The 20804-nt window shown below is 44.9% G+C and overlaps 1 protein-coding gene across 1 annotated transcript; it reads left to right on the plus strand.

The window, feature by feature from the left end:
* The first annotated feature begins 3786 nt into the window (after nt 1–3786).
* LOC106603910 (tetratricopeptide repeat protein 1) lies at nt 3787–19343 on the plus strand. Its single transcript, XM_014198134.2, has 8 exons — nt 3787–3893; nt 5186–5729; nt 5865–5925; nt 8560–8672; nt 10306–10342; nt 10906–11054; nt 16898–16952; nt 17776–19343. Exons 1-8 carry the CDS (start codon nt 3802–3804, stop codon nt 17931–17933), a joined length of 1209 nt encoding a protein of 402 aa, XP_014053609.1. The 5' UTR covers nt 3787–3801; the 3' UTR covers nt 17934–19343.
* The last annotated feature ends 1461 nt before the right edge of the window (nt 19344–20804 follow it).

A 20804-nucleotide genomic window follows, 5' to 3' on the forward strand; every position in this document is an offset into this window, starting at 1 on the left:
GGTGGGTGCTGCTATGGTGACCAGTGAGCTGAGATAAGGCAGGGCTTTACCTAGCAAAGACATAGATGACCTGGAGCCAGTGGGTTGAGCGACGAATATGAAGCGAGGGCCAGCCAACGAGAGCGTACAGGTTGCAGTGGTGGGTAGTATATGAGGCTTTGGTGACAAAACGGATGGCACTGTGATAGACTGCATCCAATTTGCTGAGTAGAGTGTTGGAGGCTATTTTGTAAATGCCATCGCCGAAGTCAAGGATCGGTAGGATAGTCAGTTTTACGAGGGTATGTTTGGCAGCATGAGTGAAGGATGCTTTGTTGCGAAATAGGAAGCCGATTCTAGATTTAATTTTGGATTGGAGATGCTTAATGCGAGTCTGGAAGGAGAGTTTACAATCTAACCACACACCTAGGTATTTGTAGTTGTCCACATATTCTAAGTCAGAACCGTCCAGAGTAGTGATGCTGGACGGGCGGGCAGGTGCAGGCAGCGATCGGTTGAAGAGCATGCATTTAGTTTTACTTGCATTTAAGAGCAGTTGGAGGCCACGGAAGGAGAGTTGTATGGCATTGAAGCTCGTCTGGCGTTTACATAACACAGTGTGCAAAGAAGGGCCAGAAGCATACAGAATGGTGTCGTCTGCGTAGAGGTGGATCAGAGAATCACCAGCAGCAAGAGCGACATCATTGATGTATACAGAGAAAAGAGTCTGCCTGAGAATTGAACCCTGTGGCACCCCCATAGAGACTGCCAGAGGTCCGGACAACAAGCCCTCCGATTTGACACACTGAACTCTGTCTGAGAAGTAGTTGGTGAACCAGGCGAGGCAATCATTAGAGAAACCAAGGCTGTTGAGTCTGATAAGAACGTGGTGATTGACAGAGTCGAAAGCCTTGGCCAGGGCGATGAATACAGCTGCACAGTATTGTCTCTTACCGATGGCGGTTATGATATTGTTTACGACCTTGAGCGTGGGTCCAGATTTTGCAACTCTTTCAGAACATCAGCTATCTGGATTTGGGTGAAGGAGAAATGGGGGAGTTTTGGGCAAGTTGCTGTTGGGGGTGCAGGGCTGTTGACCGGGGTAGGGGTAGCCAGGTGGAAAGCATGGCCAGCCGTAGAAAAATGCTTATTAAAATGTTCAATTATCATGGATTTATCGGTGATGACAGTGTTTCCTAGCTTCAGTGCAGTGGGCAGATGGGAGGAGGTGCTCTTATTCTCCATGGACTTTACAGTGTCCCAGAACTTTTTGGAATGTGTGCTACAGGATGCAAATTTCTGTTTTAAAAAGCTAGCCTTTGCTTTCCTAACTGCCTGTGTATATTGGTTCCTAATTTCCCTGAAAAGTTGCATATCGCGGGGGCTATTCGATGCTAATGCAATATGGCACAGGATGTTTTTGTGCTGGTCAAGGGCAGTCAGGTATGGAGTGAACCAAAGCCTATATCTGTTCCTGGTTCTAAACTTTTTTGAATGGGGCATGCTTATTTAAGATGGTGAGGAAAGCACTTTTACAGAATAACCAGGCATCCTCTACTGACGGAATGAGGTCAATATCCTTCCAGGATACCCGGGCCAGGTCAGTTAGAAAGGCCTGCTCGCTGAAGTGTTTTAGGGAGCGTTTGACAGTGATTGAGGGGTGGTCGTTTGACCGCAGACCCTGATCGCTGAGATCCTGGTTGAAGACAGCAGAGGTGTAATAGGAGGGCAGGTTGGTTAGGATGATATCTATGAGGGTGCCCGTGTTTACGGATTTGGGGTTGTACCTGGTAAAATCATTGATAATTTGTGTGAGATTGAGGGCATCTAGCTTAGATTGTAGGACGGCCGGGGTGTTAAGCATGTCCCAGTTTAGGTCACCGAACAGTACGAGCTCTGACGATAGATGGGGGGCAATCAATTCACATATGGTGTCCAGGGCACAGCTGGGGGCAGAAGGTGGTATATAGCAAGCGGCAACGGTGAGAGACTTGTTTCTGGAAAGGTGTATTTTTAAAAGTAGCAGCTCAAATTGTTTGGGCACAGACCTGGATAGTATGACATAACTCTGCAGGCTATCTCTGCAGTAGATAGCAACTCCACCCCATTTTGTCGTTCTATCTTGTCGGAAAATGTTATAGTTAGGGATGGAAATGTCTGGGTTTTTGGTGGCCTTCCTAAACCAGGATTCAGACACAGCTAGGACATCCGGGTTGGCAGAGTGTGCTAAAGCAGTGAATAAAACCAATTTTGGAAGGAGGCTTCTAATGTTAACATGCATGAAACCAAGGCTTTTACGGTTACAGAAGTCAGCAAATGAGAGCGCCTGGGGAATGGGAGTGGAGCTAGGCACTGCAGGGCCTGGATTAACCTCTACATCACCAGAGGAAGAGAGGAGGAGTAGGGTAAGGGTACGGCTAAAGACTATGAGAACTGGTCGTCTAGTGCATTCGGAACAGAGAGTAAAAGGAGCAGGTTTCTGGGCACGGAAGAAAAGATTCAAGGCATAATCTACAGACAAGGGTATGGTCAGATGTGAATACAGTGGAGGTAAATCTAGGCATTGAGTGACGATGAGAGAGATATTGTCTCTAGAGACACGATTTAAACCAGGTGAGGTCACCGTATGTGTGGGAGGTGGAACAAAATGGTTAGCTAAGGCATATTGAGCAGGGCTGGAGGCTCTACAGTGAAATAAGAGATAATCACTAACCAAAACAGCAATGGACAAGGCATATTGACATTAGGAAGAGGCATGCGTAGTCGAGTGATCATGGGGTCTAGTGAGTAGCTATGCGGGCTGGACACACGGCGATTCAGACAGCTAGCATGCCGGGGCTAGCAGGCTAGCAGAAGGTCCTTAGGGGGACCAGACCAGTTGTGATGGATCGGCAGGGACGTTAGCCAAGAGTAGCCACTCGGATAGCAGCTAGCTAGCTGCGATGATCCAGGTGAAAAGGTTCAGAGCTTGTGGTAGGAATCCGGAGATGTGGGGGAAAGAGTCCAGTATGCTCTGGGTTGAATCGCGCTGTGCAGACTGGCAGGAGTTGTCCGGGCTAAAGCTTAGCTGATGACTGCTAGCAGTGGCTAGCTGACTACTAGCTAGTAGCTAGTTAGCTGGCTAGCTTCTGTTGAGGGTTCCGGTTCTAAAGTAAAGAAAATAACAGATCCATACCACATTGGGTGAGGCGGGTTGCAGGAGAGTATGTTGGACTTGAGGTTTAAAAAACATTTAAAAAATATATATGAAATATATGCGAAGAAAAAAGTGATATACACGGGACAAAGATGCCATCTTGGACTAGGGAGAGACATATAATCTTGAGCATATGAGTGACAGAACACTGAGCCAATCACGGCGCAACTAGAGAAGATTACCAATGTCTACGCTATGTGCATTCGCTGGCTGCCCCTCCACCACAGAAAACACCTGCATTTTGGAGCTGCCTTACTCAATAAAGAGACCATGTTTGTATGCGGCTTTATTAAGTAAGGGAATGGCTTTTTACACTGTTTGTAAACTGATATGTGACATGCAAAAAACAGGCAAACTTGTATTCATTTATTTTTCTCATTGTTGGGGGGCTGAACAGGTAAGGCTCAGCCCCACTGGCCCTGAATGACGGGTCACCACTACCAGGCAGGCCAAAACTCCTTCCCACCAAAACAGGCTGACATTTCAGGCGGTCTTTTCAAAATGCTCTTACATTAAAAGGGCATTATCATAATTTTCAAAAAATTATTCCAACCTCATAGTGTGTGCACTGGGACTTTAATGATTATGTTGAGGGTGAAACGTTCTTTGAGCCAACTGCTTCCTTAATGACTACATCTCCCAGAGTGCCTCAGCGTCCTATTGATTTGATAAGCAGCCGGAAAAGATGTTTACAGAGGAAATGTAATCCTGAGTACAGGTAGGACTGTAGCCACAATGTATTAAATATGCAGTATTATACCCATTAACAACCCATTTTGTGTATGTTTACATAGTTAAGTTTCAAGTATTCAAAGATATAGAAAATATGTCACAATATGTATCATTTGGGTCTGTAACTGGTAGCTAGCATTAGCTGACTAACCAGAAAGATAGCTTTGTCGCTGAAGTTAAAAAATTGTTGGGATAAAGTTAGCTGCTAGATAGATAAACAAACCTAATGGTAACTATTATTATTATGTTATATGTCGCTAGCCTAGTAACAGTAAAGAACAGTGGCTCTACTACTTTTGTGTTAAAGAGCAAGCTGACGTTACTAGGCTAGCTAGCCGAGGGTGCAACTGAACAGTCAGAAGATTATGGATATACTGACAAGATATCTGCCTTAACAATGGGAGCCGTCCAACTCCCGCCTATCATTGGGCTCCCGAGTGGGGCAGCGGTCTAAGTAACTGCATCTCAGTGCTAAAGGCGTCACTACAGACCCTGGTTTGAACCTGGGCTGTATTACAACCGGACGTGATTGGGAGTCCCATAGGGCGGCGCACAATTGGCCCAGCTGAGTCCAGTTTAGGGTTTGGCCGGGGTAGGCTGTCATTGTAAATAAGAATTTGTTCTTAACTGACTTGCCTAGTTAAATAAAATAAAAAACGATATATATGCTCAAGGTTATATATATTTATTTCATATTCACTCTTTGGCTTGGTGAATACATCTCATTATTGTAATCCCTTTTTGAATATTCGATGAAGGGTGTTGACGTCAACTGCCTGTATTCAATGGAGAGAAATGCTATGTTACTAGCCTCATTTCATGAATATCCATAGCCATGTTGAGACAACTGCGATATAAAGTGTTTTTTCTCAAAGTTGCCTGGATGTCACGTATTTTACTTCTATCAATAAACATTACAAAACTTATATTTGAGCAAATAAACCTCACATAGCAAATAAGCCATTCATTTTTTGTTGACCAAATTTGACACTCATTGACCTCCATACAAAAAGTCCTTGCTAGGTGGGCGGAACAACGAAAAAATGCCAGCTTTTTTGCTGAGTTGGGCCTCTCTTCTTCTCTGACTGAAAGCTAGAGACCACTGATCTAGCTAGCAATGTCACTGGCACAGAATTGATAGAGAATGTGAATTATATGATTTCTATGGTCAGATTTCTATATCTCAGTGTAATGTGACTGACAATCATCCCAAGATTAAACTGAGATACAGGTTAAATTGACAATGTAAAAACTGACTGCAAATCCTCCTGTGTGAAGTTTTGTACAGGGAGAAAATTCAATGGAATCCTCAGCAGACAAGGAGTCTGAGGCACTCCTTGACAGGATGATCAACACTCTGACCAATGTTATGAGAGTATCTGAACAGCATGAATGTCCAGACGGCCAAAGCACTGCAGCCCACAGGGGTACTGAGCAGGGGGACGATGCCTTCTTTGACTGTGAGGAGTCTCTGGATGGAGCAGACGGCTCCATGGGTGACAGGCAAAGAAGGACTGACTGTTCAGAAGCCCCGGCATTATGCCAGGAAACAGAGGGATGTTCACCAAACACAGAGAAAGAACACGTCAATGCAGAGTTAGGAGAAGAAGCTGAGTTGTCAGGGGAGAGAACTACATTGTTGGGAGGTGAAGAGGAGGAGGAAAAAGAAACTTGGGATGAGTGCACTGAAGAAGACAAGAGTGTGGCAGTTGAAGGGGGAGATTCTGATACTGAACTGAATGAAGAAGAGAACGCCCCTCCTGAGTTTGATGATGAGTATCTGAGACAAGTGGAGAAAGACATGACAGAGGAGGAAACAGAGGTGAACTTCTTCATCCTAGTCAACAACAACAAAGATTGCACAATTTGAAACTCTACAACCATCATTTGGTGGTCAGTAAATTGGCGTTACAAGAGCTCAATCTGATGTGTTTGTTGTTTTTTTGCTGTGTCATAGAGCCGCAGAGAGGAGAGCATGAGCCTGAAGGACAAGGGGAACAGTCAGTTCAAGAGTGGAGGTAAGCTGCTGTAGGCTAAACTGTATACTACTGGAGGATGGATGTTTGAGAAAACGTGGCCAACAGGATCTTACAGAATGAGTCACTTAAACTATTGCTGATATCGAATCGTTTTACGTGAGTAAAGTACATGTCGGTAAAGTTAATTATGCGAGAAATGTCAGTGGAAACGCATTTGTGCGTAGATATTGACATAATAATCATCAAAGTAAACTTGGAGTCACGTGATGACATGTTGCGTGGTCTTCCCACTACGACTCGTCGGGAAAAGCATGCAGTTTATCAAGCTACAGATTAAATAAATGATGATTAACTTCACAGGGTGATGGATGAGCTTCATGCTTCTTTCCAATAAATATCGAGGGTCTTATTCTGGTGACGTGATGATCGATACTTGGCTGCTGGTTGACAAATAAAAATAATCTCGCTCTTTTGTCCATAATAATCTCATCAAGTATAACCAGTGGTTCCCAACCAGGAGTGCTATGACCCCTGGGGATACCTGGTCTATCCACAAGAGGTACTTGAGAAGACTCATGAGACCAATAGCATACTGGTAAAATGCACAAGATGGGGTACTTCAGGGGTACACTGGACAGAGCATCATTCAGTGGGTGGTACAGTAACTGAATCTGCGAGCTGTTGGCTAAAAGGCATTTGCCAATACCAGAGTGGGCACACTCGCTATATAACACAATTTTCTTGGTGAGAAAACCATCAGTAGGGTTGAAAATGCGATGGAAATCCATTTAACTTGTATATTTTATTCAGTACTTCTGAATTTAACCACAAAAGGTATTTTTATGTGTACTATGTGCGTGATGACAGTCTTTTATCCACAACAAGTTTTCTAATTTTTGAATATTCACATGAAAAACCGTCACCAATTGGATGGGATCCTAGCTAGTGAGAATCGGCCCCAAAATGTGCTTTAGTGTTAACATACTGTTCACATTAAGGCTGTCTGTGTAGACAGTGCATTCAGAAAGTATTCAGACCCGTTTCCCTTTTTCCACATTTTGTTACATTAAAGCCTTATTCTAAAATGGATTAAATAACATTTTTCCTCATCAATCTACACACAATACACCATAATGACAAGCGAAAACAGGTTTTTAGACATTTTTGCAAATGTATAAAATATGTGTGTATGTATTCAGACCCTTTGCTATGAGACTCAATTGAGCTCGGGTGCATCCTTTTTCCATTGATCATCCTTGAGATGTTTCTACAACTTGAGTGGAGTCCAACTGTGGTAAATTCAATTGATTTGATTTGGACATGATTTGGAAAGGCACACACCTGTCTATATAAGGTCCCACAGTTGACAGTGCATGTCAGAGCAAAAACCAAGCCATGAGGTTGAAGGAATTGTCCATAGAGCTCCGAGACAGGACTGTGTCGAGGCACAGATCTGGGGAAGGGTACCAAAACATTGCTGCAGCATTGAAGGTCCCCAAGAAGTGGCCTCCATCATTCTTAAATGGAAGATGTTTTGAACCACCAAGACTCTTCCTAGAGCTGGCCGCCTGGCCAACTGAGTAATCGGGGAGAAGGACCTTGGTCAGGGAGGTGACCAAGAACCCGATGGTCACTCTGACAGAGCTCCAGAGTTCCTCTGTGGAGATGGGAGAATCTTACAGAAGGACAACCATCTCTGCAGCACTCCACCAATCAGGCCTTTATGGTAGAGTGGCCAGACGGAATCCAGTCCCCAGTAAAAGGCACATGACAGCCCGCTTGGAGTTTTCCAAAAGGCACCTAAAGGACTCTCAGACCATGAGAAACAAGATTCTCTGGTCTGATGAAACCAAGATTGAACTCTTTGGCCTGAATGCCAAGTGTCACATCTGGAGTAAACCTGGCACCATCCCTACGGTGAAGCATGGTGGTGGCAGCATCATGCTTTTGGGATGTTGTTCAGCGGCAGGGACTTGGAGACTAGTCAGGATCGAGGGAAAGATGAATGGAGCAAAGTACAGAAAGATCCATGATGTAAACCTTCTCCAGAGTGTTCAGGACCTGCGACTAGGGCAAAGGTTCATCTTCCAACAGGACATGACTCTAAGCACATAGCCAAGATAGCGCAGGAGTGGCTTCGGGACAAGTCTTTGAATGTCCTTGATTGGCCCAGCCAGAACCCGGACTTGAAACCGGTCAACCGACCTCTGGAGAGACCTGAAAATAGCTGTGTAGCGACGCTCCCCATCCAACCTGACTGCTTGAGAGGATCTGCTGAGAAGAATGGGAGAAACTCCCCAAATACAGGTGTGCCAAGCTTGTAGCGTCATACCCACGAAGACTCGAGGCTGTAATCACTGCAAAAGGTGCTTCAACAAAGTACTGAGTAAAAGGGTCTGAATACTTGTGTAAATGTCATATTTCATTGTTTCTTTTTATACATTTGCAAAAATGTCTAAACCCGTATTTACTTTGTCATTATGGGGTATTGTGTGTAGATCGAGGTGGGGGAATGTAATCAATTTTAGAATAAGGATGTAACGTAACAAAATGTAGAAAAAGTCACGGGGTCTGAATACTTTCCGAATGCTCTGTATACTGTATGTATGTGTGCACCAGCAGCAATGCTTACTTGGATGGATAATTGACTGACACTTCTTCATATCTTCCCAGAGCACACTGAGGCAGAGGATTCGTACACTGCAGCTTTAGGATTATGCCCTGTGTGTTACAGCAAGGAGAGAGCTATCCTCTTCTCTAACCGTGCTGCTGCCCGCCTGCACCTGGTAAGAGTGATAGCTAGTAACATGTAAACGTAACCAAGTGGGGAACTCTGAGGACCCATTTTGAGGTAATCAGGTTGGGTAGTTATAACCCTTCTGAGGTCTCCTGAATGTCAGTCTCAGACAGCTGAAGTCTACATTTTATTGCACAATTGTATCACGGAAACCCAGTGCTTACCGGACATTACTTTGACACTGACAAACAGAGTCTGTGATCAATAAAAACGACCTTGTCTTGAATCCATCAATAGCCAAGGTGTGTGGAGACATTGTAGGCTACAATATGAGGAGGAAATTATAGTCCTAAAAATGCTTTCCAGTTTCACTGACTCACCCAGTGATGCTTAGCTCAGTCGCTGGTGATGGCCGACGAGCTCGTGCCAAAAGCCTCTCTTGTTTTACTTTGTAAAACAATATTTTAAAGTCAGTGGAGTGTGCTGGGGGGAGGACGGCTCATAATAATGACCGGGATGGAGTCAATGGAACGGTATCCAACACCTGGTTTACATGTTTGATGCCATTTCATTAATTCCATTCCAGACATTATTATGAGCCGTCCTCCCCTCAGCAGCCTCCACTGTTGAAATTTGATCAAATATTTTGGTAGCCTACAAACTGATTTAGTCTTCTCTTTTCAGCAAGAGCCATTTGCTTTCCAACCTGTGTTTTCACACGATTGTATTTTAAATATTGCTAAAGCCCTGTTTTGTCTGCATGCTGTTCGCTGACAGATTTGCCACGCATTCCTGACTGTAGGCATGCTTTGTTATTGGGCTACATACCATCCACAGCTAGGCTATTTTTAAAGAAGCTATTGATCTTCTGCGGCCAAATTATAGGCATTCTCATGGTGTGCTAGGCTATTCAGAACCCTTTATATAGCTCCTTCAGAACCCTTTTATATGATCTGTAAGGAAATACATGAGTTGCAGGGTCATGTCTATCAGAGCGGAGAGAGGGAGATCATATAAAGTAAATCTCATTCCAGTTCTGTGAGAGATACTGGTGTGCTTCTCACACAGACACGGCCACTTGTTGGTCTCAAGCATGGGTTACAACGTTGTACAAACCTTAAGCCCTGACCGGCCCAACCCGAATCAACTCTTAGAATATCAAGCCTGGGCTGAAAATCGACTTTTATCACATCACGTCTTTGAGTGGGGAGGAAGGAGAATTAACAAAGAGGCAACACAAATTAACTTTGATCTCTTTTATCTGAATTTTTACATAGCAAAAAAGTGAAAATTATGTTTCATGCCACGATAGGTACCGGATCCGGTCAAATAGGTTCTGGAATTAAACAGTCCAAAATGGAGAGGTGCCGTTCTGCCGGATTCTGTTCTAGCAGGTTAAAATGAAACGCTGAGTAAACCACCATTATCTCGCAAGAGGGTGGGGCTAAGAGAGACAGATCTCTTGTGACCCCTAGTGGTGCTCTACTGTAGCTACATACTACATAAGTTTAGGATGGGTTTGACTGGCAAATACAATCCTACCTGGTTATTCAGATGGCTCGGGTCAAGACATCAATAGGTCATTTGGAGTTGATGTCATCTTGTCATAACCTTTCCACCCAAACAAATACATAACAAAATGGTGACTGCTGAGTTTGAAACACCTTCCCCCCCCCTAATAGGATAAGAATGAGAGAGCCATCGCTGACTGCACAAAGGGTGAGTCTGTTACGTCTCTGTTCTAATTCCACAATGCCAGACGGCTGAACTGTCTGGGACATGGCATGCCAGACGGTTGAACTGTCTGGGACATAGCATGCCAGACGGTTGAACTGTCTGGGACATGGCATGCCAGACGGTTGAACTGTCTGGGACATGGCATGCCAGACGGTTGAACTGTCTGGGACATGGCATGCCAGACGGTTGAACTGTCTGGGACATGGCATGCCAGACGGTTGAACTGTCTGGGACATGGCATGCCAGACGGTTGAACTGTCTGGGACATGGCATGCCAGACGGTTGAACTGTCTGGGACATGGTGTGCTTCTTTCCCAGTATATTGTGTGTGAAGAAGACACAATTCCCACTCCAGAACACTGTTTTAAAAAATATAGAATAATAATTCTGTTCAACCAATCCAGGCGTATCTCCTTAAATTACAGTTGCCATGATCAAAATCACGAACACCAGCTGCAGATTTGGATAAATGCCATTTTTATTATTCATACCCATCGCTACGTAACTAGCACTCTGAACATGTGTCCTTGTTTCGTCACCTCCAGCCATAGAGTTGAACCCAAACTACATGCGAGCGATCCTGCGGAGGGCAGAGCTCTATGAGAAAACAGACAAGCTGGATGAGGCTTTAGAAGACTACAAGGCTGCTCTGGAGAAAGACCCCGACCTGCCTTCAGCCAGAGAGGCCTGCATGGTTAGTAGCAACCACTGACATTTAACTCTAATATATAATTGTTAGCAGAATAGAGAAGGCTTACATTTTAAGTCACTCTTCGCCTCCCGAGTGGCGCAGCGGTTTAAGGCACTGCATCACTACAGACCCAGGTTCGATCCCGGGCTGTATCACAACCAGCCGTGATCGGGAGTCCCATAGGGCGGCGCACAATTGGCCCAGAGTCATCCGGGTTAGGGGAGGGTTTGGCCCGGGGGGGCTTTACTTGGCTCATCATGCTTTAGAGACTCCTTGTGGCGAGCCGGGTGCCTGCAGGCTGACAGTTGCAGGTCATCAGTTGAACAGTGTTTCCTCTGACACATTGGTGCGGCTGGCTTCCGGGTGTTAAGAAGCGCGGTTTGGCAGGTCATGTTTCGGAGGACGCATGACTCGACCTTTGCCTCTTTTCGAGCCCGTTGGGGAGTTGCAGCGATGAGACAAGATCGAAAAGGGGGGTTAAATACCCTCCCCAAAAACGTATACAACAAAACAACACTCTTCAGTAAATGCACATGTGATGTCGGAGTTAACACATGAACAGTATTGTGTAAGGGTTGGTTTTACATTTTCTTCTTGCTTACCAACATTGAATGTTGATAGGTTTGCCTTTGGCGAAACCCGAAGAGTCATTATAATCAATAATAATGAAGAGTTTGATGTGAGGCCCGTTATTAAACCGTTTCATTGATTTTGCTTGTTTAATAGCGAGGCTGTCAAATTCATCAAATAAAAAAATGCATTACTGTTTAACATGAAATATTGAATGCTAGGCAAACTGAAATGTCTTGGACAAAGACGTGTTTTTCGTCTTTCCATTCAATGAGGTTTGTGGTTGACTGTATCCATGTTCCTGATTTTGTTCTGAATGAGGCCCTGCAATAATAACTGGAGCCAAGCAGCAGCTCTTACTAATGTAGCCATGAGGGGGAGGCTTACACAACACAAGCTCACAGCGCTTGCATCCCAAATCGCATCCTATTAGTCCCTATTAGAGTGCACTAACTAGTACACTAAGTGCAATATATAGAGAATAGGGTGCCATTTGAGGCGCGGCTTGGACTGGCCTGGAATAGAAGCTTTTCTCCATCTGAAATGCACTATCTGACACTACATGGTCTCAAAATACTCTCGTCTTATCTCCCCAGCCCCGACACACACGTGTACATACACTTACCAGAGAATCAACTCCTCCCAACAACTCCAGTTAATTATACTGAACAAAAATATAAAGGCAACAAGTGTCAGTCCCATGTTTCGTGAGCAGAAATGTTCCATACTCACAAAAAGCTTATTTTTAACTAATTTTGGGGACAAATTTGTTTACATTCCTGTTAGTGAGCATTTCTCCTTTGCCAAGATAATCCATCCACCTGACAGGTGTGGTATATCAAGAAGCTGATTAAACAGCATGATCATTACACAGGTGCACCTTGTACTGGGGACATTAAAAGGCCACTCTAAAATGTGCAGTTTTGTCACACAACACAATGCCACAGATGTCTCAAGTTTTGAGGGAGTGTGCAATTGGCATGCTGACTGCAGGAATGTCCACCAGAACTGCTGCCAGAGAATTGAATGTACATTTCTCTACCATATGCCACCTCCAACGCCCTTTTAGAGAATTTGGCAGTATGTCGAACTGGCCTCAACCGCTGCCCACATGTAACCACGCCAGCCTAGGACTTCCGGCCTCTTCACCTGCAGAATAGTCTGACACCAGCCACCCGGACAGCTGCTGAAACTGTGGGTTTGCACAACTGAAGAATTTCTGCAGGAACTGTCAGAAACCGTCTCAGGGAAGCTCATCTGCGTGCTTATCGTCCTCACCAGGGTCTTGACCTGACAGCAGTTTGGCGTCGTAACCGACTTCACTGGGCAAATGCTCACCTTCGATGGCCACTGGCACACTGGAGGCGTGTGCTCTTCACGGATGAATCCTGGTTTCAACTATACCAGGCAGGTGGCAGACAGCGTGTATGGCGTCGTGTGGGTGAGTGGTTTGCTGATGTCAACGTTGTGAACAGAGTGCCCCATGGTGGGGTTAGGGTATGGGCAGGCATAAACTACGGACAACGAACACAATTGCATTTTATCACTGGCGATTTGAATGCACAGAGATACCGTGACGAGATCCTGAGGCCCATTGTCATGCCATTCATCCACCGCCATCACCTCATGTTTCAGCATGATAATCTGTATACTACTTGGAAGCTGACAATGTCTCAGTTCTTCAATGGTCTGCATACTCACCAGGCATGTTTGGGATGCTCTGGATCGACGTGTACAACGGCGTGTTCCAGTTCCCGCCAATATCCAGATCCTTCTCACAGCCATTGAAGAGGAGTAGGAAAACATTCCACAGGCCACAATCAACAGCCTGATCAACTCTATGTGAAGGACATGTGTCGCACTGCATGAGGCAAATGGTCACACCAGATACTGACTGGTTTTCTGATCCACGCCCCTACCTTAAAGAAAAAAAAAATGTTAAGGGGTCTGTGGCCAGCAGTTGAATATCTGTATTCCCAGTCATGTGAAATCAATAGATTAGGGCCTAATGACTTTATTTCAATTGACCGATTTTCCTTAAACTCAGCAAAAAAAGAAACGTCCCCTTTTCAGGACCCTGTCTTTCAAAGATCATTCGTAAAAATCCAAATAACTTCACAGATCTTCATTGTAAGGGTTTAAACACTGTTTCCCCATGCTTGTTCAATGAACCATAAACAATTAATGAACATACACCTGTGGAATGGTCGTTAAGACACTAACAGCTTTCAGACGGTAGGCAATTAAGGTCAGTTATGAAAACTTAGGACACTAAAGAGGCCTTTCTACTGACTCTGGAAAAACACCAAAAGAAAGATGCCCAGGGTCCCTGCTCATCTGTGTGAACGTGCCTTAGGCATGCTGCAAGGAGGCATGAGGACTGCAGATCTGGCCAGGGCAATAAATTGCAATGTCCGTACTGTGAGATGCCTAAGACAGTGCTACAGGGAGACAGGACGGACAGCTGATTGTCCTCGCAGTGGCAGACCACGTGTAACAACACCTGCACAGGATCGGTACATCTGAACATCACACCTGTGGGACAGGTACAGAATGGCAACAACAACTGCCCGAGTTACACCAGGAACGCACAATCCCTCCATCAGTGCTCAGACTGTCCACAATAGTTTGAGAGAGGCTGGACTGAGGGCTTGTAGGCCTGTTGTAAGGCAGGTCCTCACCAGACATCAAACGTCGCTTATGGGCACAAACCCACCGTCGCTGGACCAGACAAGACTGGCAAAAAGTGCTCTTCACTGACGAGTCGTGGTTTTGTCTCACCAGGGGTGATGGTCGGATTCGCGTTTATCGTCGAAGGAATGAGCGTTACACCGAGGCCTGTGCTCTGGAGCGGGTTCGATTTGGAGGTGGAGGGTCCGTCATGGTCTGAGGCGGTGTGTCACAGCATCATCGGACTGAGCTTGTTGTCATTGCGGGCAATCTCAACGCTGTGCGTTACAGGGAAGACATCCTCCTCCCTCATGTGGTACCCTTCCTGCAGACTCATCCTGACATGACCCTCCAGCATGACAATGCCACCAGCCATACTGCTCATTCTGTGCGTGATTTCCTGCAAGACAGGAATGTTAGTGTTCTGCCATGGCCAGCAAAGAGCCCAGATCTCAATCCCATTGAGCACGTCTGGGACCTGTTGGGTCGGAGGGTGAGGGCTAGGGCCATTCCCCCCAGAAATGTCCGGGAACTTGCAAGTGCCTTGGTGGCAAATCTGGTGCAGTCCATGAGGAGGAGATGCACTGCAGTACTTATGCAGCTGGTGGCCACACCAGATACTGACTGTTACTTTTGATTTTGACCCCCCCCCCCTTTGTTCAGGGACACATTATTCCATTTCTGCTAGTCACATGTCTGTGGAACTTGTTCAGTTTATGTCTCAGTTGTTGAATTTTGTTACAAATATTTACACATGTTAAGTTTGCTGAAAATAAACGCAGTTGACAGTGAGGACGTTTCTTTTTTTGCTGCGTTTATGAACTAACTCAATCAAATATTTCTAGTTGCGTTTTTATATTTTTGTTCAGTGTAGTTTGGTCTAGAATGGATAATGTGTGATGAGAACTTCTGTCTTTGGAGGCATGCTGTGTTGACCTGCAGCACCCTAGAGAGAAGATGCTATGTAGACCTGCAGCACCCTAGAGAGAAGATGCTATGTAGACCTGCAGCACCCTAGAGAGAAGATGCTGTGTTGACCTGCAGCACCCTAGAGAGAAGATGCTGTGTAGACCTGCAGCACCCTAGAGAGAAGATGCTGTGTAGACCTGCAGCGCCCTAGAGAGAAGATGCTGTGTTGACCTGCAGCACCCTAGAGAGAAGATGCTGTGTAGACCTGCAGCACCCTAGAGAGAAGATGCTGTGTTGACCTGCAGCACCCTAGAGAGAAGATGCTGTGTAGACCTGCAGAACCCTAGAGAGAAGATGCTGTGTTGACCTGCAGCACCCTAGAGAGAAGATGCTGTGTAGACCTGCAGCACCCTAGAGAGAAGATGCTGTGTAGACCTGCAGCACCCTAGAGAGAAGATGCTGTGTTGACCTGCAGCACCCTAGAGAGAAGATGCTGTGTAGACCTCTGCAGCGCCCTAGAGAGAAGATTCTGTGTAGACCTGCAGCACCCTAGAGAGAAGATGCTGTGTAGACCTCTGCAGCACCCTAGAGAGAAGATGCTGTGTAGACCTCTGCAGCACCCTAGAGAGAAGATGCTGTGTAGACCTGCAGCACCCTCGAGAGAAGATGCTGTGTAGACCTGCAGCACCCTAGAGAGAAGATGCTGTGTTGACCTGCAGCACCCTAGAGAGAAGATGCTGTGTAGACCTGCAGCACCCTCGAGAGAAGATGCTGTGTAGACCTGCAGCACCCTCGAGAGAAGATGCTGTGTAGACCTGCAGCACCCTAGAGAGAAGATGCTGTGTAGACCTGCAGCACCCTAGAGAGAAGATGCTGTGTTGACCTGCAGCACCCTCGAGAGAAGATGCTGTGTTGACCTGCAGCACCCTAGAGAGAAGATGCTGTGTAGACCTGCAGCGCCCTAAATAGAGGATGCTGTGTAGACCTGCAGCGCCCTAGAGAGAAGATGCTGTGTAGACCTGCAGCGCCCTAGAGAGAAGATGCTGTGTAGACCTGCTGCGCCCTAAATAGAAGATGCTGTGTAGACCTGCAGCGCCCTAGAGAGAAGATGCTGTGTAGACCTGCAGCGCCCTAAAGAGAAGATGCTGTGTAGACCTGCAGCGCCCTAGATAGAAGATGCTGTGTAGACCTGCAGCGCCCTAGAGAGAAGATGCTGTGTAGACCTGCAGCACCCTAGATAGAAGATGCTGTGTTGACCTGCAGCGCCCTAGATAGAAGATGCTGTGTAGACCTGCAGCGCCCTAGAGAGAAGATGCTGTGTAGACCTGCAGCGCCCTAAATAGAAGATGCCAGTGATTACAAAGCAGAGGAAAGGGCTCCTTCTGGCTTGAAATGGATGAGCTGTTACTGTGAAGGATTACCTCCTGCTAGCTCTAGTGCAGGGGTTAGGTGTAATGCATTGTTCCCACCACAGGGATGTTGCCAAGACAACCTGAAGTTAAAGTAGTAGTAAGTGTTTTTATTCCGTGAAGTTCCATTCCTAACAGTGGGATGTAGGATGAGTAGGATGAGTAGAATATAAGGTTGTTGTGGTAAGATCAGCAGAAGGTAAACCGTATCTGCTGTGAAGACTACTGGCAACCAGGCACATGGCTAGTCATTTACCTTGACTGTATCTCTCCCTCTCCTCCGTACAGCGGCTTCCACAACAGATCCACAAGCGAAATGAGAAGCTGAAGGACGATATGATGGGTATGAGATCACCAACTGCTTTTCATTTGTTTTGCATAGATTGCACCCCCAGGAAAACATTTCAAAGACATAAGTGCAGTACATTTGGAAAGTATTCAGACCCCTTCCCTTTTTCCACATTTTGTTATGTTACAGCCTTATTCTAAAATGGATTTGAAAAAATCCTCATCAATCTACACACAATACCCCTTAATGACAAAGCGAAAACAGGTTTTTAGAAATGTTTGCAAATGTATTAAAAATAAAACAGATCCCTATTTTACATATGTATTCAGATCCTTTGCTTTGAGACTCAATTGAGCTCAGGTCCATAATTTTTTTTCCCTCCGTTGATCATCCTTGAGATGTTTTCTACAACTTGTTTTTAAAGACTAAAGTACATTCACTGACTAGCAATAAAAAAAACTATGGTGCCTTGTGATATGTTTTAAATCATATTGTTGGCAGGTGAGCGTGGACCTAAAATAACCTAAGTGTAGGGCTGGTTCTGTTCCATCATGGTCAACTATAAGGTTGTGTGAACCCAGATGTTACTCACTAGGCTGGGAGTGAGGAACCCATATCAACTGGTTGGAATTGAAATTGACCACAAAGCGGTGTGTAGGGAGGCAGCCTTGGAGCTGTGCTGGGGAAAACTGCTCACTAATGTACTACGTTTGTGGAGTAGAACATAGCTCAGCATACGTTGTATTGGAATATCCTCTCATTTGCAATTATCAACAGGAAAAATACTGACTTCAATTAAATGTCATTTTATTGTTTTCATCTCTGTTTTTGTCATTATTTAGCTTTTTAATGTCTCTCCCTATCTATCTGTCATTAGGCAAACTGAAGGACTTGGGCAATATGTTCCTGCGGCCATTTGGTCTGTCCACATCAAACTTCCAGGTAAACCAGGATTCAGGCACTGGATCCTACTCTGTCAACTTTGTTCAGAATCCTAACAACAACAACAGATCACAGCATGAGGAGCCTGTCTGAGAGCCGTCGTCACACCTGGCTTGGCCACCCATCCTCAGAGCTAAGAGACAGACAGTCAGGACCCTCCACTGGCGTGTCAGAGTGGGATCCGTTTGAAATCCAAGACAGTCTGTCATGGTTAAATAAGATTGTGTGTGAGATGGTGGACAGTCTGTCATGGTTAAATAAGATTGTGTGAGATGGTGGACAGTCTTTCATGGTTAAATAAGATTGTGTGTGAGAGATGGTGGACAGTCTGTCATGGTTAAAAAAGATTGTGTGTGAGAGATGGTGGACAGTCTGTCATGGTTAAATAAGATTGTGTGTGAGAGATGGACAGTCTGTCATGGTTAAATAAGATTGTGTGTGAGATGGTGGACAGTCTGTCATGGTTAAATAAGATTGTGTGAGAGATGGTGGACAGTCTTTCATGGTTAAATAAGATTGTGTGTAAGAGATGGTGGACAATCTGTCATGGTTAAATAAGATTGTGTGAGAGATGGTGGACAGTCTGTCATGGTTAAAAAAGATTGTGTGTGAGAGATGGACAGTCTGTCATGGTTAAATAAGATTGTGTGTGAGATGGTGGACAGTCTGTCATGGTTAAATAAGATTGTGTGAGAGATGGTGGACAGTCTGTCATGGTTAAATAAGATTGTGTGAGAGATGGTGGACAGTCTGTCATGGTTAAATAAGATTGTGTGTGAGAGATGGTGGACAGTCTGTCATGGTTAAATAAGATTGTGTGTGAGAGATGGACAGTCTGTCATGGTTAAATAAGATTGTGTGTGAGATGGTGGACAGTCTGTCATGGTTAAATAAGATTGTGTGTGAGATGGTGGACAGTCTGTCATGGTTAAATAAGATTGTGTGTGAGATGATGGACAGTCTGTCATGGTTAAATAAGATTGTGTGTGAGAGATGGTGGACAGTCTGTCATGGTTAAATAAGATTGTGTGTGAGAGATGGTGGACAGTCTGTCATGGTTAAATAAGATTGTGTGTGAGAGATGGACAGTCTGTCATGGTTAAATAAGATTGTGTGTGAGAGATGGACAGTCTGTCATGGTTAAATAAGATTGTGTGTGAGAGATGGACAGTCTGTCATGGTTAAATAAGATTGTGTGTGAGATGGTGGACAGTCTGTCATGGTTAAATAAGATTGTGTGTGAGAGATGGTGGACAGTCTGTCATGGTTAAATAAGATTGTGTGAGAGATGGTGGACAGTCTGTCATGGTTAAATAAGATTGTGTGTGAGAGATGGTGGACAGTCTGTCATGGTTAAATAAGATTGTGTGTGAGATGGTGGACAGTCTGTCATGGTTAAATAAGATTGTGTGTGAGATGGTGGACAGTCTGTCATGGTTAAATAAGATTGTGTGAGAGATGGTGGACAGTCTGAAAAGGCCATTAAATGATCAGTGACTGTTACTTTGCTGCGTTGTCTTTATTTATTTTTTATGGAGCGATTTCATTTGCCGCCACTTTGACGTCAAGATCGAAAGTGTTATTGGCCTGTAAACACTCAGGTTATACAATTGATGTACAACAAATTTCACAACTTCTCAAGAATATATAGTGGGGCAAAAAAGTATTTAGTCAGCCACCAATTGTGCAAGTTCTCCCACTTAAAAAGATGAGGCCTGTAATTTTCATCATAGGTACACATCAACTATGACAGACAAAATGAGAAGAAAATAAATCCAGAAAATCACATTGTAGGATTTTTAATGAATTTATTTGCAAATTATGGTGGAAAATAAGTATTTGGTAAATAACAAGTTTCTCTACTTTGTTATATACCCTTTGTTGGCAATGACACAGGTCAAACGTTTTCTGTAAGTCTTCACAAGGTTTTCACACACTGCTGAACTTGAAATGCTTCTTACGAAGCCACTCCATCGTTGCCCGGGCGGTGTGTTTGGGATCATTGTCATGCTGAAAGACCCAGCCACGTTTCATCTTCAATGCCCTTGCTGATGGAAGGAGGTTTTCACTCAAAATTTCACGATACATGGCCCCATTCATTCTTTCTTTTACACGGATCAGTCGTCCTGGTCCCTTTGCAGAAAAACAGCCCCAAAGCATGATGTTTCCCCCCCATGCTTCACAGTAGGTATGGTGTTCTTTGGATGCAACTCAGCATTCTTTGTCCTCCAAACACGACGAGTTGAGTTTTTACCAAAAAGTTATATTTTGATTTCATCTGACCATATGACATTCTCCCAATCCTCTTCTGGATCATCCAAATGCTCTCTTGCAAACTTCAGAAGGGCCTGGACATGTACTGGCTTAAGCAGGGGGACACGTCTGGCACTGCAGGATTTGAGTCCCTGGCGGCGTAGTGTGTTACTGATGGTAGGCTTTGTTACTTTGGTCCCAGCTCTCTGCACGTCATTCACTAGGTCCCCCCGTGTGCTTCTGGGATTTTTGCTCACCATTCTTGTGATCATTTTGACCCCACGGGGTGAGATCTTGCGTGGAGCCCCAGATCGAGGGAGATTATCAGTGGTCTTGTATGTCTTCCATTTCCTAATAATTGCTCCCACAGTTGATTTCTTCAAACCAAGCTGCTTACCTATTGCAGATTCAGTCTTCCCAGCCTGGTGCAGGTCTACAATTTTGTTTCTGGTGTCCTTTGACAGCTCTTTGGTCTTGGCCATAGTGGAGTTTGGAGTGTGACTGTTTGAGGTTGTGGACAGGTGTCTTTTATACTGATAACAAGTTCAAACAGGTGCCATTAATACAGGTAACGAGTGGAGGACAGAGGAGCCTCTTAAAGAAGAAGTTACAGGTCTGTGAGAGCCAGAAATCTTGCTTGTTTGTAGGTGACCATATACTTATTTTCCACCATAATTTGCAAATAAATTCATTAAAAATCCTACAATGTGA

This window comes from Salmo salar, chromosome ssa04 (genome assembly GCF_905237065.1).
Source record: "Salmo salar chromosome ssa04, Ssal_v3.1, whole genome shotgun sequence".
Classification (NCBI taxonomy): Eukaryota; Metazoa; Chordata; class Actinopteri; order Salmoniformes; family Salmonidae; genus Salmo; species Salmo salar.

Bases quoted from the DNA above. Each gene is read 5' to 3' on its own strand.
- LOC106603910 (XM_014198134.2), top strand. From the start codon at position 3,802: ATGACTACATCTCCCAGAGTGCCTCAGCGTCCTATTGATTTGATAAGC. The intron at 10,343-10,905 runs GTGAGTCTGTTA...CGTCACCTCCAG, and splicing joins CATCGCTGACTGCACAAAGG to CCATAGAGTTGAACCCAAAC. The intron at 11,055-16,897 runs GTTAGTAGCAAC...TCCTCCGTACAG, and splicing joins CAGCCAGAGAGGCCTGCATG to CGGCTTCCACAACAGATCCA.